This window comes from Lissotriton vulgaris, chromosome 5 (genome assembly GCF_964263255.1).
Source record: "Lissotriton vulgaris chromosome 5, aLisVul1.2, whole genome shotgun sequence".
Lineage (NCBI taxonomy): Eukaryota > Metazoa > Chordata > Amphibia > Caudata > Salamandridae > Lissotriton > Lissotriton vulgaris.
In genome coordinates, this window is record NC_141693.1 from 1016695497 (window position 1) to 1016716702 (window position 21206).

Below are 21206 nucleotides of genomic sequence, written 5' to 3' on the forward strand. Positions count from 1 at the left end.
AAGGAAGCCTTCGCTCACAGACGTGTGCATATTTTGTTCTGAACCCCTCCGCGTCTCTTCGCCTCCCTCTCTTCTGCCCATCTGTTTCTCTCTCTTCACAATCCACTTTAATTCAAAGTGGCTTCATTTGCATGACTCAAAATATCCATAATCTGCCAAAGCTCTATACATAATGATTGCTTGTAAAATATAATTAAGCAGCACATCATTTTTCCTTGCACATGAATACTAATGCAGATTTGTTTTGCATATACACTGAATGTTTAGAGAATTAAGATCACTGAATTTCTGGATCCCCACATAAGGCGTATGCATTGTTTTTTTTGTGTGCCTAATTTTTCATGGTGGTGCATATTGTGCAGAATTCACACTGCCTTTGGCATCTCGCTATCAATCACTGTATTGTGGAAAAACCTGCAGTCAGCTTCTACATGGAGCTGATCGCGCAAAACGCACCCTCAGCCATTACTTCTCGCCGATTTCATGGCCTAAGCCTCAAATTAGTGTGCAGTGACTTATCTCTGTATTTGCTGTGTTAAAAAATGTAAATACCGATAATCCCCTTAAGGAAATCCAATTACACCGAGAAAGGTCGCATAGAAAGATTGCGCTGAATGTTCACCAGAGGCTAAACGTGCTTTAAGTTCCAGGCAAGCGATGAAGGTTTTGTGGGCGACTCACGCGCTAAGCCCCTGTCTGCACCATTCACAGGGAACTTCAATCTTGGGTGGAGAGTTGTGAGGTCCTTCTCCGACAGAATAGCTTTCTTTTTGTCTTTGCTAATTGCTGCCAGAAACAGAGTGGTCTGAAAAGCTGTTTTGGCGAATAACAAGACCTTGATCCTGCTCCAGGTTCTACAGGGGTATTGGAAGATTGGTACTAAAGCGGACATAAGCTCCCTGAGAGCCAGCCGCACTATAGTGCCCCGGCACCCGCTGCATTACTTTCTCAGGGCGCACAATTGGTTGTTTGGGGGCCCTGAACACCCACATCAATGCTTCTATGACTGTTACTGAGTTCTGAAGGCAAAGAGATCACTGTCTCACAACCACTCCTTTCCCATCCCAGATAGGGTACGGACATCCAGCATGAGCAACGAATCCTCCTGCAGTAACAACCCACCGGGTGAAGGCTATGTTGCCTCTAATTCACTACTTCTACGAAATTGTTTGACAGTGAGGCCTGGATTTACTGAAGGTTGTGCGGGTGTTAGTACAGCACTGCACAATTTAGTGCTGCGCCTGCACACTTATTAATCATAAATAAATTAACAGGGGCATATTTACAAGCCCCTTATGCCAGATTTGCGCTGCCGTTGCGTCACTTTTGTGACACAGGGGCAGTGCAAAGCCAGCGCCATGCTGCGGGCTATTTACAACGTGACGCATCTAGGGAGATGCGTCACGTTGTAAAGCCCTGCGCCACATGTGGGTGTTCCTGCACGGGAGGGGGGGGGCGGGGGCATGCGTTCCGGCAGAGGAACACCTCCGAATAGTGGCTGAGTGAAATCTACAAGATTTCACTCTTTCACTTTTACGGCCATTCTGCGTCAAAACCGTGCGCCTGCTTGAAGCAGGCACAAGGATTGACGCAGCATGTTAGGGATAGGGGCACCCTGAGCCTTGCTGAGCTGCGTCACGCTTGTGACGCAACTCCAGCAATGCGCCACCTTTCCGCGGGGGGATGCGACACACATCTGCCCATCCGTGCACCACGGTACGGCGCATCAGTGGTGGCGCGCGGGTGGGCAGATGTGTCGCAACTCTTCTGGCGCATCCCTGCTGATTAGTAGAGATGCGCCAGAAGTAGTAAAATCTGACCCATAGTGTTTTGCATTGTTTTGTACTACATCAACGCCCGCGCAAAACGTTAGTAAATAATCCCTAGAGTGTTTACCATTGTTCTATTTAAATATCCTTGCAAATTCATATGGAAGTCTATTTACATTACTCTCACCTCTTGCAAGTCCAATGCTTGTCTTAGAGCAATAAGATACTCGAGCACCGTGATTATGTCACATGATCTACTCTGTAAATTAGAGGTACCAATCCTTGAAAGGTTTTGTTTTGTTGACAGGCTTTGAAAGGTAAAGTAATGTATATGTGTCAAATCACAGAAATGTTCAGAGCCATGGTATATTAAGTACATTAAACAAACAGCTGCCTGTCACATTCCACAACAAGTGTTTATTTACAAATTCAATCGCAGCTCATCTAGCAAAATGATACCTGCTACAACCCAGCTCTCTCTCTGACCCCAGTGGAGTTTGAATTGCTTCCCTGCCTACCTGTGGTATAAAAGAGACTCTCGGGTATTCAGCTAATGGTGAAGAGGAACCACAGGAAGGCATCTTGTTCAGGAGTGAGCGCATGTGAGAGAGTATTCTTTTAATGCGAAACGCACTCATAGTTCTGCATATGCACCAGGCCTGTGAATACTATAAAGAGCTACTCCTGGTAAGATGTATCACACAATCTTTCCAGCATTGCTGGACGTTCTGTGGATTCCTTGACTAGTAGACTGTCTTCAGTTTCCATTTTAGTTCCAGTCTTGCAAGTACCTCTATAGCTGTCCTTAAATCTTCTTTACCCACCTACCTGGAATTTTTGTTTCTATTTTCCATCTCCTGAATTTTTCTATTTTTCCTACCCTGGGATTCATGTAAGAGCTTATTCCACGTGTAGGTAGTTTTCAGAGGTTTAATTCTTCTTTTTCATTGACTTCTATCATCATTTCAAGATGTCAAGCTTGTCTGGATCATCTCATCTAACTCCTTCATCCAATATTTTCAAAATACTCTAAGGCATCCTTGATCTATTGAATTTTGCTTTATCTACAGTATCTATCAGAGAATTAGCAGTAGTTTAAGCAACGTATTGCCATTTGCATTTGTCCTACTTGTTGACAAATTGCAAAGCCACACTCAGGGGTAAGAAGATTGGAGCAAACACAATAAGATGATGGACGGAGTGCTCAAACTTTTCAGACACTCACCCCCAGTCACTATTAGATCTGGGTTGAATCCATCATCGTTCTTTAGCTCACTTCGCCATCCCCAGTTCAGACCCAGCCATATGCAAATCAGAATTTACCCTGTTCCTCATGGAAACAGTCCAGTCTGAACTGCCAGGCCAGATCTTCCCTGGACTGGAAACAGGCATCGAGGGACTGGTTTTGGGGTAACATCCCTCGTCAGCCAGGCTAGCTTGAATCCAAGGACACAGCGAGAAAGGTCCCATGTCTGGGCATACCCATCCCACTTCAGGCAAAATTGCAGCGGCAACAAATGATGGGCAGGATGCTGAATGAGTCAAGCATTCTCCCCCAGTCAAGAGACATGGGTTAAATCCATCATTCTTTTGCTCACTACACCAGCCCAAGTTGGACCCAGCCATATTCAAATGAGTCTTCACCCTACTCCTCATGGGAACAGTCCAGCCTGAACTGCCAAGCCGGGTCCTCCCTGGACCGGAAACAAGCATCCTGGGACTGGTTTCGGGGTATATCACCCCTCATGTGGCTGGGCCCAAACTGGGGTGGCATGGTGAGCAAAATAACAATGGCTTCATTCCAGATCTTTGTGACTGGGGGATGAATGCTTGCAATCTTCAGCATTCCGTCCATTGATTGTTCCTTTTGCGTAAGAAGCTTCGACCCTGCTGCGATCAACATTGAATTATGCGGACTCCAGCAACAAGTGGAGACTTTAAAATTGGGTAACAAAGTTGTAAGTAAACATTGCAAGAAGTATCAGTTCTCGCCGCATCTTCTTCGTTTACCAGAGTGTGAACCACTATTTAGTTACCAAGCCTGTAAAAGTTCAATGGAGACCTGCAAATTTACCAAATTTAAATTTATGTCAGCAACATTGGTTGTTTAAAGATTGATTATGTACATGGAAATATTACAGGAGATGCATAATTTGCTACAATAGTAATAGCAAATGTACATTTGCTTTTTGCTTCTTTTGCTGCTTTGGAGAAAGAGTGTGAATAAACATTCTTGAAATATGCTTCTGAAAGTGAACTCCTCAACCTTAGACAAGGCTTGAAGAGATAACTTTGTATTACTGTATGAGTAAACATTTGATAGCAACATCAGATAGTCATGATCAACCGTAGCAGTCCTTTTATACACAGCCTTAGAGATTACTTCAAAGATGAGTTAACAAGTGTAGCAACTCCAAGTGCATGTATTGAATCAATCGATTTGGTAGTGCACATTGAACAGTGCTTACAAGGAAGAAAGAATAAGAGAATGACTAACCGCAGATTTTGACAACCTACAATTTGTACTTCAAACTGTACATCAAAGACCTCCTAAATCACTTGATCCTAGATCTGAACCAATACAGATTGGTACATGTCGAAGATAACCTCTCACTTTGGAAGAGCAAGAAAGGCCACTAGCGGGATCTTTGTACCCAAATACAGAAAAAATATGCAATTTATTTTGGATTGCCCTCGTCATCCACCACATGGAAATGCAAGACCTCAACCTTATATCGGGTGAGAGGATGGAGTTAACAAGACACTAATTTCCCATTATCTCAAATATGTCAGCTAGGACACCAACCACATTATTTTTACCCATGTAGTTTATTCTCACTCTCCAGAAAGAAACAAGGTAAATTAATACTAACTTGGGGGCATGACCAAAGCAGTCAAGATGGTGGACATAACATGAGGGCACTCCTGTGACCTACTCCGCCATCCTGCATAATCCTCCAACCTGGGTCCCCCTAACCAACACTTGAGGCCCTGAATACTCTCCTCGATGTTCAGGACAGCTGTCCCATGATTAAATATCGCCAGCGGGGTCACTGAGGGGGCAATATTTGCAGCAGCCTTTCCTCTCCTCTTGTAAGCAAAATGGCCCGTGGCTGTAGCAACGGAACCTGGGTTGCCCATCCGTAGGGCCTGAGGCCAAAGGAAATCCGGAGAGGCGGCTGACGTGTGGCATCGGAGGGAGCCATTGTTGTGATGGACTGCCGACCTCCCTGAACGAGATCCTACCACTGACCTGTCGTGCCAAACTGGAGCTGCAGCATGCAGGGGAGAACCACAGAGAGAGGAGTTGCCCAGGTGGCAGACGGAGACTGCGACTGTGCAGTCCCGCCCTCCTCCTTTCTATTACACCAGACACCTGAGTGCTGTTGAAGGAGAAAGCTGTAACACCAGGTCCAGCCCCTTGCTTGCAGTATGTGGCCCCCCTAGTAGGTTCTCCTGATTTTCACCCTGCTGGGGCACTTGCCACGTATGCCGGAGTGGCCTCCCTTTGTCCCGGACCCTGGTTGTCTTCCTGGTCTTGGGGGAGCTCCATCAGGCAAGTATTGGGAGCTGTAAGCTGTGACGCAGAAATACTATTTCCCCTCCTTCTGTGCATAGACCACTTAGATTCATTCGAGGGCAGTGAGGCCTGGATGGCATTTACGCTTAGAGGACAACAGTCACCTGGGGTAAGGGGGCTTCCGGGTGTTTTCATTGTGCCTTACATCTGGCCTGTGCCCGATTTCCACCGGGGTGCCCTCTCTACCTCTCTTGTAAGGCTCCAAACACCCTTCTTCGGCTGCTCGTGCTGCCCATGATCTCCTGTAGTAAGTGGGCCTGGTGGGTGAGAGACTATCACCCTGGGCATACCATCCTTTAAGCCGGGGTTGGTGGGGGCCCCATCTTTCTCCTCACATTCCTGCTGGTGTGACGGTCTGCGATACAGCAACTGAAGGCTACGGGGCAAATTTGGCTGCTTTCCTGAGATGCAGCGATGGGGAAAGATAAACTTCAAGTGCCAAGGTCTGAGTCCAAAATAGACACATATACCAAAAGCGCCACTGAAGCCGCCAAGAGACTCATGGGTGGGGATCCTCCAGACACCCTCTGCTTTCCCAGATGCACACCTGATCTTTCAGGCCATCAAGGCATCCAGAGAGGCCCTCGAGTCCAAGATTGGGGAAGCTGGTATGGATGTGGTACTGCTGCAACAGGACCTCCGCAACCTAGCTGGCTGAATGGCAGAGGTGGAGAGCCGAGTGTCCACCCTTAAAGATGATTCTTTTGACCTAAAGGTCAAAGTGAATACGCTGCTTTCACCATTCGCACCTTGGAAGCCAGACCCGAAGACGCTGAAAATTATTCCTGTAGGAGCAATCTATGCTTGCTGTGATTCCCTGAGGGGGCTGAGACCCCATGCCCAGAGACCTTTGGGGAGAACTTGCTTCGTTCCTGGCTGCTCGAAGGATCTTCATCACCATGGTGTGTGGTGGAGTGGGCACATCAAACATTGGTATAGCGTGCCCCTCCTGGGGCCCCTCCCCATGTGATTATCATCAAGAGCCTCAACTTCCGAGACCAGGACACCATCCTCCAGGAGGCCCGCCCCCACGGTAAGATTCACTTCCAATCATTTCATGTCATGCTCTTCCCTGACTATATGAGGTCAACAGAATTACAACACAAATCATTTGATGCAGTAAAGCACTACCTTGGGGGGATTTCCATTCAACATGTGGTGCTCTTCCTCACTAGTTTTCTAGTTGTTCATGATTCCTGATTCCAGCTTTTCAATTCCCTGGAAGTGGCCTGGGAGTGGGCAACCGAACAGTGATCCCTCTGAAAGTATAAGCCTCCCCGGCGATGGCACCCAGGTGGCCCCCGGTCCCTTGTGGCCAGCCACCACTGACTCCCAAATCTGCAATCGAACTCAATCCAGGGGTCAATGGGGGTTGGGGGCAAGTACAATCCCCTGGTCTCTTGGAGAGTTACCTTGTTGTGTCCCAGACAGAAGCGAAGAACCTCTTTACTGCCTTGCTGCCCACAGACATCCTGTAGATCGATGGTGGTGTTGCTTCCAATGATGAGGATCCTCTGGTGGGGCAAGTGTGACCTCTGAACAGCTCCATATGGCACAAAGTAACCGCCCCAGACTCAGGGCACCCACTCCTTGATGAAACCTTTAAATCCAGATCCTACACAGGGGGAGCTTCACCTCAATAGCTCCATTATGGTTTCTGTTTTTGTTGCAGAATATTGTTGGATGAAAGATGATTCAGGTGTAGAGGTGTGGGGTGGGGGAGATTGGGAAATGTTGACATGGGTCATGAGTTTGATGTTTTTGCTTTTGTTTGGAATGCATGCTATTGTTGGCCCTCGTTGTGATCATAAGTAATATTCAGGGATGTTTCTAAGGGATGGGGGATCCTAAATATTAAAATCCCCGTGCACCTGCCCGTTTCAATTCAGTTGTTTATTAATGGGTGTTGTAGGGGTGATTAAAAGCAAACATGGGACCCTTGAGGCACCTTTAAGTGTCTTATTTAGGTCGACATGTTTCAGCCCAACAGGGGCCGACACAAAGGGTCAGGACTTTCTTCAGGACTAGTATCCTATATGTCCCCTTTTGAATATCCCATGAAGAGTGTCAACACTCACTCTTTGTGCACATAAACAAACTGTACCAGTTCGTAAATGCTGGTCAAAGTCTATGATATGGTCCCACATTTGAGGACATGTTTTCTTCATGGAGGAATGGGACGAGGAGAGCCTTGTAGTCAAACATTTGTAAAACGTAGAAAGTTGGCAATGTGCTCATTAGCTTGCTCGCCATTTCCCCCAGGTTTCCACAGACGCGCTATCACCTCCCCCCCCCTCGTCGCAGCTCCTTAAGTGTGTTGGAAAAACATGAAAGACAAGATGGATGATTGTGCCACAGTCTTTGGTAAACCAGGTCTTTGCAATCCAGAGGAAACCCAGATCAACAACAGCAATAAAGTCATGACCTTCGAAAGTGATTTTTTTGTCAAATTACCTTTTTAGAACTAGTATGAAATGCAATGGAACAGCAGTGTTGTCATTTTGACAAGAAGATTCGAAGGGTAGTCGGTAGTTTAGGGGATTACATGTGGTCCCTTAACTTGCCACCAAGGTAAGGAGAGCTGAGTTGGGCGGGCCTGGCAGGGATTTGCAGAAAGATAGGTGGTGCGGGTTAGGATGCAACGTGTGCTGTAGCGCAGTGTTTGATCTAGAAGGAGTCCAGGTCTTTAATTGGGCAGGGTCTCACCGGGTCTGATCACAGGCAGTTTTTTAAAGGGGGCTTCGAAACGGGTCTCTATTGGGCTCTGTGTTGTCCCCTGGCACAGGCGATCCATTTTTTACGGACTGCTGTGACAGCAGGCACATCGATGTGCGCGTGCTCAAACTGCTCACTTCTCACTAGTGGAGAAGTTACGAAAAGACGTCATGGCAGGTGAGCCTTGTAGGGGAAGGGAAATACTTTAAAGAGAGTCATTTTTTCTCTGGATTTCCCTTCTCATTTTGAAACTCAGGAGCAGCAACATCGTTGTGGTGTCACCAGGGCTTTCAGTGGAAGCGTTTTCAATATTATATAAAAGCCATAGTTGCTGCTTATTTATCTAATGCAACTAACAACCATTTACAAAGCCAATAGTCCTTGTAGGTATGATGTAACGTGTTTTATCATATTTAGATGCAATGACAGAAACAGCAAAATACAAGTCATGTATTTGACACACTATGCTCAGCAAAGATTTTTAGATTGTGTTTTAAGCCACGCCCTTAATTACATTGGCCACGCCCCTTTGAGAGGCCCTCTAGTTTTATCATCCCACTTAAAGCCCTGACGGAGCCTCACGCAGGCTTGACATTGGAGCAGCCTCGGATTAGGAAGGAAACCCCCAAAAATGAGATAGAAACTCTTGGCGTGAGATGTGTGATACCTCTGGATTGAACGTGAAGGAAATCTAGGTTCTGAAAGTAGGAATTGCTCACAAATTAACGTAAATATTGCAACCTACTCTTTAGGCTTTGACATAACTTTCACAGAACTTCTGATTGAGGTGAGTGTTATGCAACTTATTGGAAGTTCCATTTGTGTGATAACTTTCACTTCCTCGTTTTCCTTTGTTATATTAGGCAGGTCAAATGAAATCTACAACATTTTTGCGGGGGGTGGCAAAATACGTGGGCCCTTATTTATGAGGCCTTGCGTCAGTTTTGCGCCGCCGGTGCGTCACATTTTGTGACGCACCAGCGGCGTAAAATATGCGCCTTGTTGCGCCATATTTAAAAAGTGACGCATCTAGGTAGATGCGTCACTTTTTACACCCCTGCGTCACATTATACCTGCGTCAAGTATAATGTATGCAGAGGGGGCGTTCCTCCGCAAAAAGCCTCGTAATAGTGACGCAGTGAAATCTATGAGATTTCACTGCGTCCCTTTTAGGATGCTGTTGCGTCAAAATCTTGCGCCTGCTTCACAGCAGGCGTAAGACTGACGCAAGCCCTTTCACATGGGGCTTTCCCCATGTGAAAGGACGCATTGCTGGAGTTGCGTCAATTTTGTGACACACTCCAGCAATGCGTCACTTTTGCGCTTACAGATACGTCAGAAATACTGACGTATCTGTAACTCCTTGCGACATGTTGCGTCATACATTAAATATGACGCATCAGGAATGTCGTAAGGAGTGCGCAGTGAAAAGTGACGCATCGCGGTTTTCACGCAGCGATGCGTCACTTTTCATAAATGAGGCCCGTGGATTATAGTATATAGAAACAGATTGTGCGTGCTATGCTGGTTTTCGATTTTAAAACGCCGAATAAGAGGTATTTGGCACATATGGCAAACACCCCACCCCGGGACAACAGTTACACTACACCATTACTCCGACCATGTGATGAAGACCTACGGTACTGGGCTGCTTGTATTCGAAACTACTTTGTTACAAACTGGGAGCTCAAATGAACAAATTATAAATGTTTAATTTTTTTTTTTTAATGTGGAGGAAGTTCATTGTTTTAAAAGTAAAATGTGATGCAAACTGAAAGAACCAACTAGAGCTACCTAAACCCTTGGCTTGTGTAGGAGCGCCCTCTGCTGACTATTGCTCGAAAAGACTTTTTTTCTCTGCATGACAAATGTTTTTTTTGCTTCATGTGTTTGAAGGGTGCTTCCTGCCCGCGCACGATAACCTGAATGTATTTTTCTTACCTAATCTTGAAGTGTTAATGTTTCTTTTTTCAAAAATTCCTAATTTTCTCATATTAATGTTCTTTTGTGCAGCCGTCTGGAGCTCAATGGGATTAAGTCTGTGCCGCCTGGTGCCTTTTCGCCCTACAAAAAGCTCCGCAGGATGTGAGTATGGAGTGGATCCAGTTCAGGTTCTTCATTACTAACGTGTCCATCTTCCTCTGGTGATTTACTGTCCTGTCCTGTTCTATTGATCAAGTGAAAGCTTCGAGTCCATGAACCCTCTTAAATTATTGCTCCAGGAGACACTGAACTTTCACTTTACAACGAAACCTATTAGAAACCAAACTCTTCCACAGGCTGCCTTTGATTGATTTTGTGCATGCAAAGCTGCCTTTTAAGCAGGCGTTGTGAGGTATGATGGAGTCCCAAACAGCCAGCCAAATATCCACTCTCCCTGACATCTGCGGATGGCAAAGATGGAGTATATGATGACATGACCAAAGAGGAAACGGCCACAGGGCTCGTCGCCAAATACCTGACCAAGTGTACCCCATCTTAAGCTCGACAGTAGATATCTCATTCTGAGACAAATGCAAGTCCCGAATAGGTTTATTACTTGAACACTAATTGTCAGAGAAGTTTTAAGGCATGGGCAAAGTGGGCTATTGCAAAGGGTTCCCGCCATCCAAGGAGCTACCTGGGCAAGTGAACGATCTCTCTTTTACTTGTGTCTATTATATTTCTCTATTTAAACCTCTCTTTCGTTCTGCCTACATCTACCTCGTGTGATCTTATCGATTTTTTTGTGACCCTGTTAAACTTTAAAATATAATTTAGTATTGATTGGCACCATGCCTGCTTGAATTAGCAGAAAATAGTTACTACAATTCAAGATATGTTCTACACAGGGGTCCACAAAATATGACTTGCCCATGTCCCCTTAAATCCTTAAGGTGACACTGCAAATTGTGCTTCCATGGTTGATTGTCAGTATTGAGTCAGCTAGGTATGAAGTGAGGCCATTGTGCATGCAAACTGCAAGTTACGTGTTTGTGCTTTTCGGAAACAATACTATTAGTGCTTTATCAGGGACGTAGCTATCATTGTTGCATCAGGTACCATGGCCTTGGAGTGTGTGTGCCCACTGTGCTCAAAGTTTATTTTTTTGTGACTCAACCGTGGTGTAAAGGGCGCATCTTCTTTGTATGCATTTGGGCCTGTAGCACCCTTGCTATTCCTATGTGCATTGTACTTTCTTTTTGAGGCCTGAAACTCTGAAGATTGAAAGAAATGTTCTAAATACGGCACTAATCTATACAGGTATTTTTGGATGCATAACCAGGAGCGGCCTGTGCAGGTAAGATGGGTGAGGCTGGGTTTGGGAGGATTCGACAGATGACAATTAGGGAAAATTAATTATTTTTAATTTTCCCTCGTCATCTGTCGAATCCCCCCCCCCCACCTTGCCTCACCACTCTTACCTGCACAGGCCGCTCCTGTGCATAACTAGAACCCGCAATGTGCCTGACCCAGACTGAGGCACACAGTGCAGCCTTTGTTTTGATTGATACTATTCAGTTTGCAATTTCCTGCACATCTACCACCAGTACCTATGCACTCTAATGAGATTAGATTTTTATTTGTATTTATTTATAAAGTTTTATATAGCGCTAGCTAGACCCATGGGTATCAGAGCGCTTTACATACACAAAGGAAAAGAAACATTGCATAACATCGCAGGACATGAGGATGCATAAAGATATCAGCAAAAACATAATACTTATGTATCGAGTGAGGGGAGAAAGACGAAGGTGGTTGAAAAAGTCAGATAACCACCATCCTTGAAGGTAAAAGTGAGGGGAGAAGTCCATTAGGTTATTGATGCCTAGGTTGGTTGACTTGGCCCGTAAAGTATTTGTTGAGGAGAAGGAGTTTCAGGTCCTTTTTGAAGCAAGAGAAGGAGGGGTTGCATCTGAGGTCAATAGAGAGTGCGTTCCACATCCTAGGTACGTTACCAGGGAAGGACTGGCACTGGATCGTTTTCCTTTTCAGTATCAGAGGGATGAAAAGAAGTGAGTTGGTGCTTCTCAGAGTTTTGGATTTTCCTGCTTTTACTAGTTTGCTGTTTAGGTTGTTGGATGATTGGGCGTGGAGGGCCTTGTGTGTGATGCAGGCCAGTTTGTAAATACATCTACCTTCCATGGGGAGTCAGTTGTGAGTGTTGAGGGTTGGTGAGATGTGTTCAAATCTTTGTACATCAGTTATGAGTCGAGCTGCCATGTTAAGGACTGACCTAAGTTGGGGCTAGGTGAGCTTTAGGTGTCCCTGTTAGGATGGCGTTCCCATAGTCCAGTTTAGAAAGGACTAGGGATTGTACTATTGTCTTGAGATCATCTTGAGGAATGAAAGGTTTCATTTTCTTGAGGTGTTTTAGAGAGTAAAGCGCACCTTTTGCAGAGTTCTTGATGTGGTCCTTCATTGTGATGCGAGTGTTATATAGTGTAACATAGAGTAATGTGCAGGGCTTTAATCTGTTGCAAGCTGGACATTTATTCTACTTATCGACATTCCCTCTCCCTTGCAAAGAGTTGTCTGTCTCCAGCAATGAATCTTATGTCACATTATCAACGTCAGCATCTCATTGGGTTACAAAGCCGAAGTGTCTTGCCACCTTGATGCATGTGGGAAGAGTTACATGTTTTCAGTCCTGGGCTCTTCTATTACAGATTTTTGTTATCCGGTGCATGAGCCCTAATGTTGCAATGGACACCATCCAAGGTTAAAACTATTAAAGAGCAATGTGCTGTTAAATGAAAGCCAAAACTGTAAGCATAGTGCCCTATAGGTGCGAGCGAGGCACCACCCTAGGACTGTCAAATTACAAGGAAGCGCGAGTCTTCTTGTAACACAGGGTAGATGACATAATTGCCGTCAGGTCCCATGCTCAGATGGCTGTCTTAGTCACTCATAAACCTATACCCAAGGGCGCTTCAGGGTCTAGGAATCCAAGTGTTGTGTTCCAGTTGGAAGCAGTGGACTCCAGGTCCAAGCATTCCCCCCAATGCAGTGCTCTCCCACAAGAGACACAGGACTAGCTGGTGGGCACAATTCATCCTCAAGTCCAACACCTCGAAGAGAAAGATGTGCGTATAGCCAACCTATACACACATAGGGGCAATCCTTTTCAATGTTTCTCTATTTCTAACTTAAACTTGACAAAGCAGCTCCTGCCTGCGAAACACGCATTGGCTCTGTGTTCTTATGTACAGGTATGTACATTACCATTGCACACTTGAATCGGATTGGTAGTTGACTTCTGTTTATTTTATAATAACCCTTTATTGATTTTAAATATAGTTGCATGTAACCTCCCTCCAGATCCTTCGACATGGGATCTCACGTCACACTCATACGAACAGGCAAAGCAGATTAAAATGATTAGCTCAATAATCATGAATGTTCACAAGTTTCCACATTTGCTTTCCCAACACCATTGTTACATTGTAAAACCTTGCTTGTTTAATTTCTTTTTTGCCTAGTTGCATGATACTTATGTTGGAAATAATGTATGTGGTGATCTTATAAACTTAACAATAAACACCTAAAAAGGATACTGTCATTATATTTCGAATATCACATTAGCAAATACCTCTAAAATCTTCTTTTTGCAATTATTCCTGTGACATACTTACACACCGTCCTTTCATATGTATGTTTAAGTGCATTATTTCTCTTTTCACATTTCAGAGACCTGAGTAACAACCAGATCTCAGAGATTGCACCCGATGCCTTCCAAGGACTGCGTTCCTTGAACTCACTGTAAGAGCCAAGTCTACCTAGTAGTAAATGTGTGATTGTGAATTATCTGGACCTTTGAAGGTGGCCTCCTTCAAGATGGAGAGTGGTGCAAAAATGTGAGACTTATTGAAAGAGGGGAACATAGGTGTAGGTGGTAGTCACTTCAAGCAGTAGCACAATGGTAATGCAGTATGTAACAGTGATGTGACAGTGACATAGATGTTGTGTGTGCATCCATCTTATGTGAGCCACCATGTATTCCAGATGCACAAACCATCGGAAGGGTTTATAAACCAAAGCAAAAGGTGGAGTGTGACCGTTGGAGCTTTGAATTTCTGGATACATTTGGATACACATAAACCTCAAACATTTTTTATTCAACATATGTTTGTGGTATGTCATAACTGATAGCCACGGCCACTAGAATTATGCGCCAGGAGAGGGGCACATTATGTGGTCGGGATGAGTAAATTAAGTGGCAAGAAACCCCAAATTATATGGCATAATGTGGCGCATTTTGTAATAGTATTACTTCATTGTTTCATAATTTTTAAACTTTGTAATACTCTCTGGGCATTTGCTGCACCTCAATAATACCTGCTTAAAATCCAAATATAGCAATAATCAACAGAAAGGTGACCAGTCCAGATTTGCAATGGGCCTTCCGCTGCACCCCATACATGTCGCTGCATTTTTAGTATATTTTTTTTGCTGACATCTGCAGATTAAATGGCAGATTATGGATTATGTGGCAAATGTGGCAAATCTATAATTATACGAAAATCGCTGTGGCTGCACAATCGCATAATTCCAGTGGCCCTGCTGATAGCTGTTATGCTTTGATAAAAAATCTTTAAATTCATTAGCATTTCATTAAGATGATACGAGAACAACAACCAGCAAAAAATCAAATGTTAGCTCATTTAGTCTTAAAAAAATACATTTCTCAGGCCACTTTTATACACAAAAGTTATATGCTATTGTTAACAAACTGCCCTCCTTGGCCTCCGTCTAATGCTAATGATCAATGGCAATTTATGTTTATTGTGAATGCAAGATTTTTATGTGTTGGGGAACATTTTATCCGTTATTGACGATTACATATTTTTCAGGGTACTGTATGGAAACAAAATCACAGATCTTCCCAAGGGGGTGTTCAGTGGACTCTTCGCACTGCAGCTGCTGTAAGTAAAGAAAAAGTTCTTTTTGCCATGAGCTAAAGCCATTACAACATGAAAAATAGTTCCTACGTGACAAATAGTACCTATGTGAAACCCTAAGACTAAAACATGTATCCTTGTGAATTTCACGCAGATTAACCATACATTTTTTTAGCTCTTCGAGACGTGCCACAGATGTGTCCACCAGAATTCTTGTTGATAAATAGCTCTACTATTACAGTGCATTCTGCTGTATGTGACAGAGGTGAAAATAACAGATGGACCATCTCTGTCAAATGTACAATGCAATGTCTACTACGAGTTGCCAAGTGATAGCTGGATGAAAGGAGGGTGCTTAAAACCATGCAAATTAGTGCAAATTCCAAACTCCTTTATAATTATTTGACGGGTCTTTACTCATTATCTCAAACTGAGGTTTAAATCATCAAATGTAATAACATATCAATGACAGTAAAGCAGATTTTGCCAACAGTAATGATAGAGAGTAGTCAATTTGCAAACCCTAAGGGTTTATTAACACATTAGTAAAGTTACAATTTCAAATCAAATCAGTTTTGTCATGAATCAATAATTACACGAATGGAGCATAAATTAATATAAGCCAGGGAAGTCAAAGGCAAATGCGAAGTTGAGATATTGAAAGATAGAATAGGCAAATATAGCAGATTCTGTTCTCTTGAAGGGAAATTCCCTCGAGGTAAAGTTGCTGGCTGAGTCTGGGAATTCATAAGCAGCAGATGTTAGCAAACATAATATCTCAAATAGAACCAAATGAAAGTTTCAATCAGAACAAGAAGAAATGTGCTTGTTCGAGAAACTATCTCTACCAGCACTGCTAAAAGGAGGATGGGGTGTCAAGAGCAGGAAAAGGGAAGGTCACCTCTAAAGGTGGGGACAGAAGAAAGTCTAACTGCCCAATACCAAAACACACAAACAAATCATGAGATTCAACAGAGAGAGATACAACTCCTACCATTCCCACAGAGAAGGAATGACTCCCGGTTAACGTTCACGATGTCACACGTGTCGGACCACTTCTCATGGTTCGTACAGTGCAGAATTTCTCATCACCATAGCCTTCATAGATACTGCACAAGAAAGTATTCTTCTTCTCCATCTCCCTTTTCCCGCAGGTCCAACTTGTTAAAATGCAACAGAAATAATACTCACTCACTCAGAATTCTAACAAAACACGATCACAGCCTGGAACGTGCATAAAGTTATGCACAGAAAGCCAAAATTCAACTTTACATTTAATAAGGAGTCTGTCATCTTAGACCTACAATGACTCCTGATAACTTAACATGAACATACTCTAACAATGGTTAACTGCTAATGTAAAGGTCACACCTTATCATCATGATGCATGTGTAGGCATTAGAATGTCATTAAAATGCAAATGAAAGATTGTGACTGCATCACCACAAGTCTAAAACCAACAGTTGGTTGAAACCACCAAATGATTTCGCGAGAGCATTCCTCATTAAAATACACTTTACATGCTGCCATAAGTGAATGTCTTGGACCAGTGAAGGGAAGGGAAGAGTGTTGTGGGGGAGAAATTGAGAAGACATGTAGAGAAGAGAAGTGGAATTCATAGGCATAGTGGCAAAGTAGTTTCTTTCAATCTTTCTGGAGCATTATAGAAGAGTAAGAAAAAAGGTAATTGGTAGACAAATGATGTGCACATAAGGTGTGTATTTTGCTTTTTTGGTATTAGTTTGATTGATAAATAAAAGACGTGTTGGCATGCAGCTGTCTGTTCCATTGTTTTAACATATCTTCCAAGCTAATTGATTGCCTTCATGGCCAAGTAAATGGCATAGAACATGATTCTAAAGTTAAGATTAAAAGTATGAAGCATCGGGAGCTGAGCAAGCCTCACAGTTTTCCCCAGTATAAAACCCGCTGTACTGATATGTAGACCTGCAGTCTATGGCATAAAGCCCGGCTGGCCAAGATGTTATAGCCCTTCTGAATCAAATATGCATTCTTATTGACCAGGATATATAAACCTGGTGGAGCCAATGTATTTGCTTCAAGCTCATCCCTCCTCTATATAGAATTTGTTATCCCTGGATAAGAGGACTTCCTACCTATGGTATATTGTGCTGCTTCTGCAGTGTATTTGTTTGCTGTCCCTTGTAATTAGCTCAGCTGCCCCAGAGCATGGGCTCGCTGCCACTGATGCTTAGCCATGCTAGCCCAAAGAGGTGGTACGTATGCTTATTGAATGTAGCCCTGCTGCCCCTGATATCTAGCTATGTTGAGCCCGATAAAGGACTTCTGTCCCTGATATACAGCTCCCCTGTCCCTTATAAATAGCTCTGCCACCATGATAGCTATCCCTTGCTAGCCATGAGATAAATGCCTATGCTACTGACGTATAACCCTGATGCCTTTGAAATTATTCCTCTGATAATTATTCTTGCTGCGCACCACCATTTTAATTTTCCATTCTATCGATTTCATTATGGGAACTGGATTCGAGAAATTTAGATTATATGCACCAAGAAACCTCTGGTGTTAGTGCGCTTAAGAAGTTTCACTTAACATAACATAACATGCATATTTCTTCCTCTGACTATCTGTCTTTATTCCTCTCTCACACACACTCACCAACTCATCCTTTCCCTGACCTATGACCCAGCGACCACCAAGGTCATATGCCAAAGATGCATGAAAGACATGGAGCCTGGGTGAACAACAACTATCTCATCCCCGACAAGACAGAAGGACTCATCTTCAGGAAAGGTAAGGACACCCTCTGGAACAATGCATGATGGCCACCTGAGCTGGGTCCAACCTTCTACCCCACCCAACAAGCTCACAACCTCAGTATCATCATCAACAGCCAGCTACTCATGAAGAAGCAGTCCAGGGCCATCTCCTCCACTTGCTTCCTCACCCTCTGAAGGCGCAGGAATGTCAACAGACTGCTTCCACCTAACATCAGACGAAGCTCTTATCACCAGCAGACTGAACTACAGCACCTCTTTCTGTGTAGGAATAAAAGCCCTTCTCATCGAGAACACAGCAACCAGACTCATCCTGGATTTCCCCCGATAGACATACATCACCCCACACCTCAGGAAACTCCACTGCATACCAGTCACAAAGTGATGCCAGTTCAAGCTGCTCACCTATGCTAACAGGGCACTATACTATGAAGAACCGGCGTACCTAAACAATGGAATTAATTTCCAGCAACCTACGAGGAAATTCCACTCTGAATCCCTCTCCCTAGCAGCCATCCAATGCATCCCCCGGACGAGCAGTGGAGGCCGCTCCTTCTCCCACCTGGCGGCTAAGACCTGGAACAACCTCCCCCTGCAACTCAGAGCCTCACCATCACTCCAGCAGGTCAGGAAGGACCTCAAATCCTGGATGTTCAACCAATAGGAGAATGGGCAATGCCTCAATACCATCATTGGTGATGCAGCCACGCTCTACAAATCCAAATTAATTGATTCTTAAGACCTACTCCTCCCAGTCATTCACCTCTGCACCTTCATCCAGTCTGTGTCCCTCTCTACTCATTCAAGTTGAGCCTGAAAGCCGCCGCTCCAACATCATCTGTCTGTATGCTAAAAGCTTACACAAAAACTTGTCTGGGGCCTGGCTACACACCGCTGTGACGCTCCATGGACTATCCTATTCATTGTTCTAGCCATGACCACAGCAGACAAAAAAGGAATATTTAGGAATCATAGAATCTGTTCTTCCATCGGTCGATCTTAAAAACTCCGAATACTAGCTCACTTTCAAAATTGTCAAGCATGTTCCACCAAAACAAGAGTGTTTCTGGAGATCCTAAAACATCTCACTTTTGGGGAAAACCATGAGGCTAAATTTTTATATGCCTTCTGCGAATAATACTGAGTTCTCTTTCTCGAGCTGGTGCCTGATATATAGACCCTGAATCTATGGTTGTTCCTCTACAATAGCATACTCCCACAATGTCTTTGTGTGTCAGTCTTTTTATGTTTTAGTGGGATTCTGACGGAATCAAGAGATTAATTATGACAATATTTTTAATAAGATCATGGACCCATTCATAGTACCAAACCCATTTTGTCATTGTCAGTTAACAGGCAAACATTAGTACCCCTTCTCCAAGAGAAGCGCAGATGAAGATCCGATCCTTTTGAGCTAGGGGAGGAGATGTACATTTGTGTGCTGAAAATACACACATTTTGTAACATGAAGTCTGCTTGCCAAAAGGCTTGGCCAGGTTGCTCCTGAAATACTGCATTCCAAGCAAAAAGGTTTTGTAAGGGGGAGACAGCTATGTGAGCTCACTTATGATCTAGTAGGAGCCATAGACGTGGCCATAAAGGAAGCTCTCCCCCTATCGGTTCTCACGTTGGACGCTACCAAGGCCTTCGACAGGGTGAATTGGTTATACCTGTCGGAGGCCCTGCAAAAATTCAATGTCGGGGACAAATTTCGTAGAGCAATCAACCTGCTATATCGTAGCCCTTCAGCCTCAATCCTGATTAACGGGGACCTTTCTGAGCCATTTAGGGTAACTAGGGGAACTAGACAGGGCTGCCCCCTGTCTCCTCTCCTATTCGATTTATACATAGAGCCGTTTGCGCAAAAACTAAGAGATAACATACTGATAAAATCTTTTGTTTTCGGGGACTGGGAAAAATGGCACTTTATGCGGACGATATTATGATTTTGTTCGAAAGACATCAATACAGCATACCCAGAGGTCATAGATCTAGCTCTTAAATTTGGTAAAACTTCAGGCTATGAGGTGAATGCTTCAAAAATAGAGTCAATGTCTTGGAATGTCAACTCAATTATACACAATGAAACATCAAGAGCTCACCTACGATATCTGGGGATAAACATAGTTAAAGATATTAATCTGATCGCCTCTTCTAATTTTGCTAAAGTAGCTGCGCAGTGCCGAAAACATATGAGAGACTGGTCACACCTCCCGCTTACTATCCTAGGTAAGGTTAATCTTGTAAAAATGTCTATTCTGCCAAAGGTTTCGTTTTTATTTAACTCTATTCCGCTTTTTTTCGATCCCAAATTAATTTCTAAGCTGCAGAGCGTGATTTCTACTTTCATTTGGAACAATAAGAATCCAAGAATCTCCTGGAAAAAAATAAGACGCAGCAGGGAGAAGGGCGGGCTGGCGGGTCCAGATCTCCAGGTTTACGCATGGGCATTTCAGCTTTCACATGCACAAATGTTACTAAAAACACCAACAGAAACAGGGGTAGGTCATATGTTTTCTACTTTGCTGAATTGTGAGGGAGTTGGACAGGGCAGCTTTTTGTTTAAATTTGGAGATCCCAAATTTAAAAAATAAATAAAACTGAAGGTACTGCAAGGGATAGCCACTATGTGGCATAAAGTGAGGCACACGATCAAACTAGGTTATTACTCAAACAGGGCTCCTATATGGGACTTACCCGCACCCCCAGCCTGGGCAGAAGATGCATTAACACTACCACTAAAAGAGGCTGAAATTACCTCCTGGGGCGACCTGTTCATGGATGGTTCTCTACTCCCTTGGGACTATTTGACCAACAAAGTCGGGCCAAGCCTGTCAAGATTCAAATATATACAAATATCAAGCTGGGCTCAGGCATATTGTACACAGTCAGTCCGGAACAGCAGTCTACCTATAGGTGGATGTAGTGAATTAGTGACGTGCCTGCTGGACAATCCCCCTGCAAAGAAGGAAATATCGCTCTGGTACAATAAGATCTTAGAGGAAGCAGACGGAAAATTTTGCCTCCCAACATTATTGTGGGCTGATTCAATGCCAGGCACAGACGTGGAGGAGCTTTGGTCTGCTTCTTGCGGGGTGCTGTGGGACTTGGTCAAACCAGCCTGGCTCCGAAGGAACCATCTATTCTCAATACACAGGGCCTATAATTCCCCGCTGAGGCTGTCAAAGTTTTCTCTGACAGGCCCGGTCTTATGCCCAAGGTGTGGACTACTGGCAGCATCTGACATTCATATGTTTTATGAATGCCCACAAATAACCTCATTTTGGGATTCCATAGGCAGCAAACTGTCCTCGTTATTGGGCTCTCACATCTCCATTGATCTCGGCCTTGTCATCTTCGGTCTGAGCGGTAAATCCCGCAGCGCTACCTTCAACCTGGTGTTTTATTCCATTCTGGCGGCGCGTAGGGAAATTTGTAGGCACTGGATGGACGCCCTGCCGTCCACCTTCCACGAATGGCGTTCTTCAATCATCCAGATCTC

At 44.1% G+C, this 21206-nt stretch overlaps 1 protein-coding gene across 1 annotated transcript in view; it reads left to right on the top strand.

The window, feature by feature from the left end:
* The window catches only part of SLIT1 (slit guidance ligand 1), an 842620-nt gene that overhangs the window by 534996 nt on the left and 286418 nt on the right, over positions 1 to 21206 (top strand). The window contains exons 10-12 of the mRNA XM_086922632.1: positions 10078 to 10149; positions 13735 to 13806; positions 14898 to 14969. Of these exons, the coding sequence (XP_086778758.1) occupies positions 10078 to 10149; positions 13735 to 13806; positions 14898 to 14969 (216 nt within the window). The remainder of the gene's footprint in view (positions 1 to 10077; positions 10150 to 13734; positions 13807 to 14897; positions 14970 to 21206) is intronic.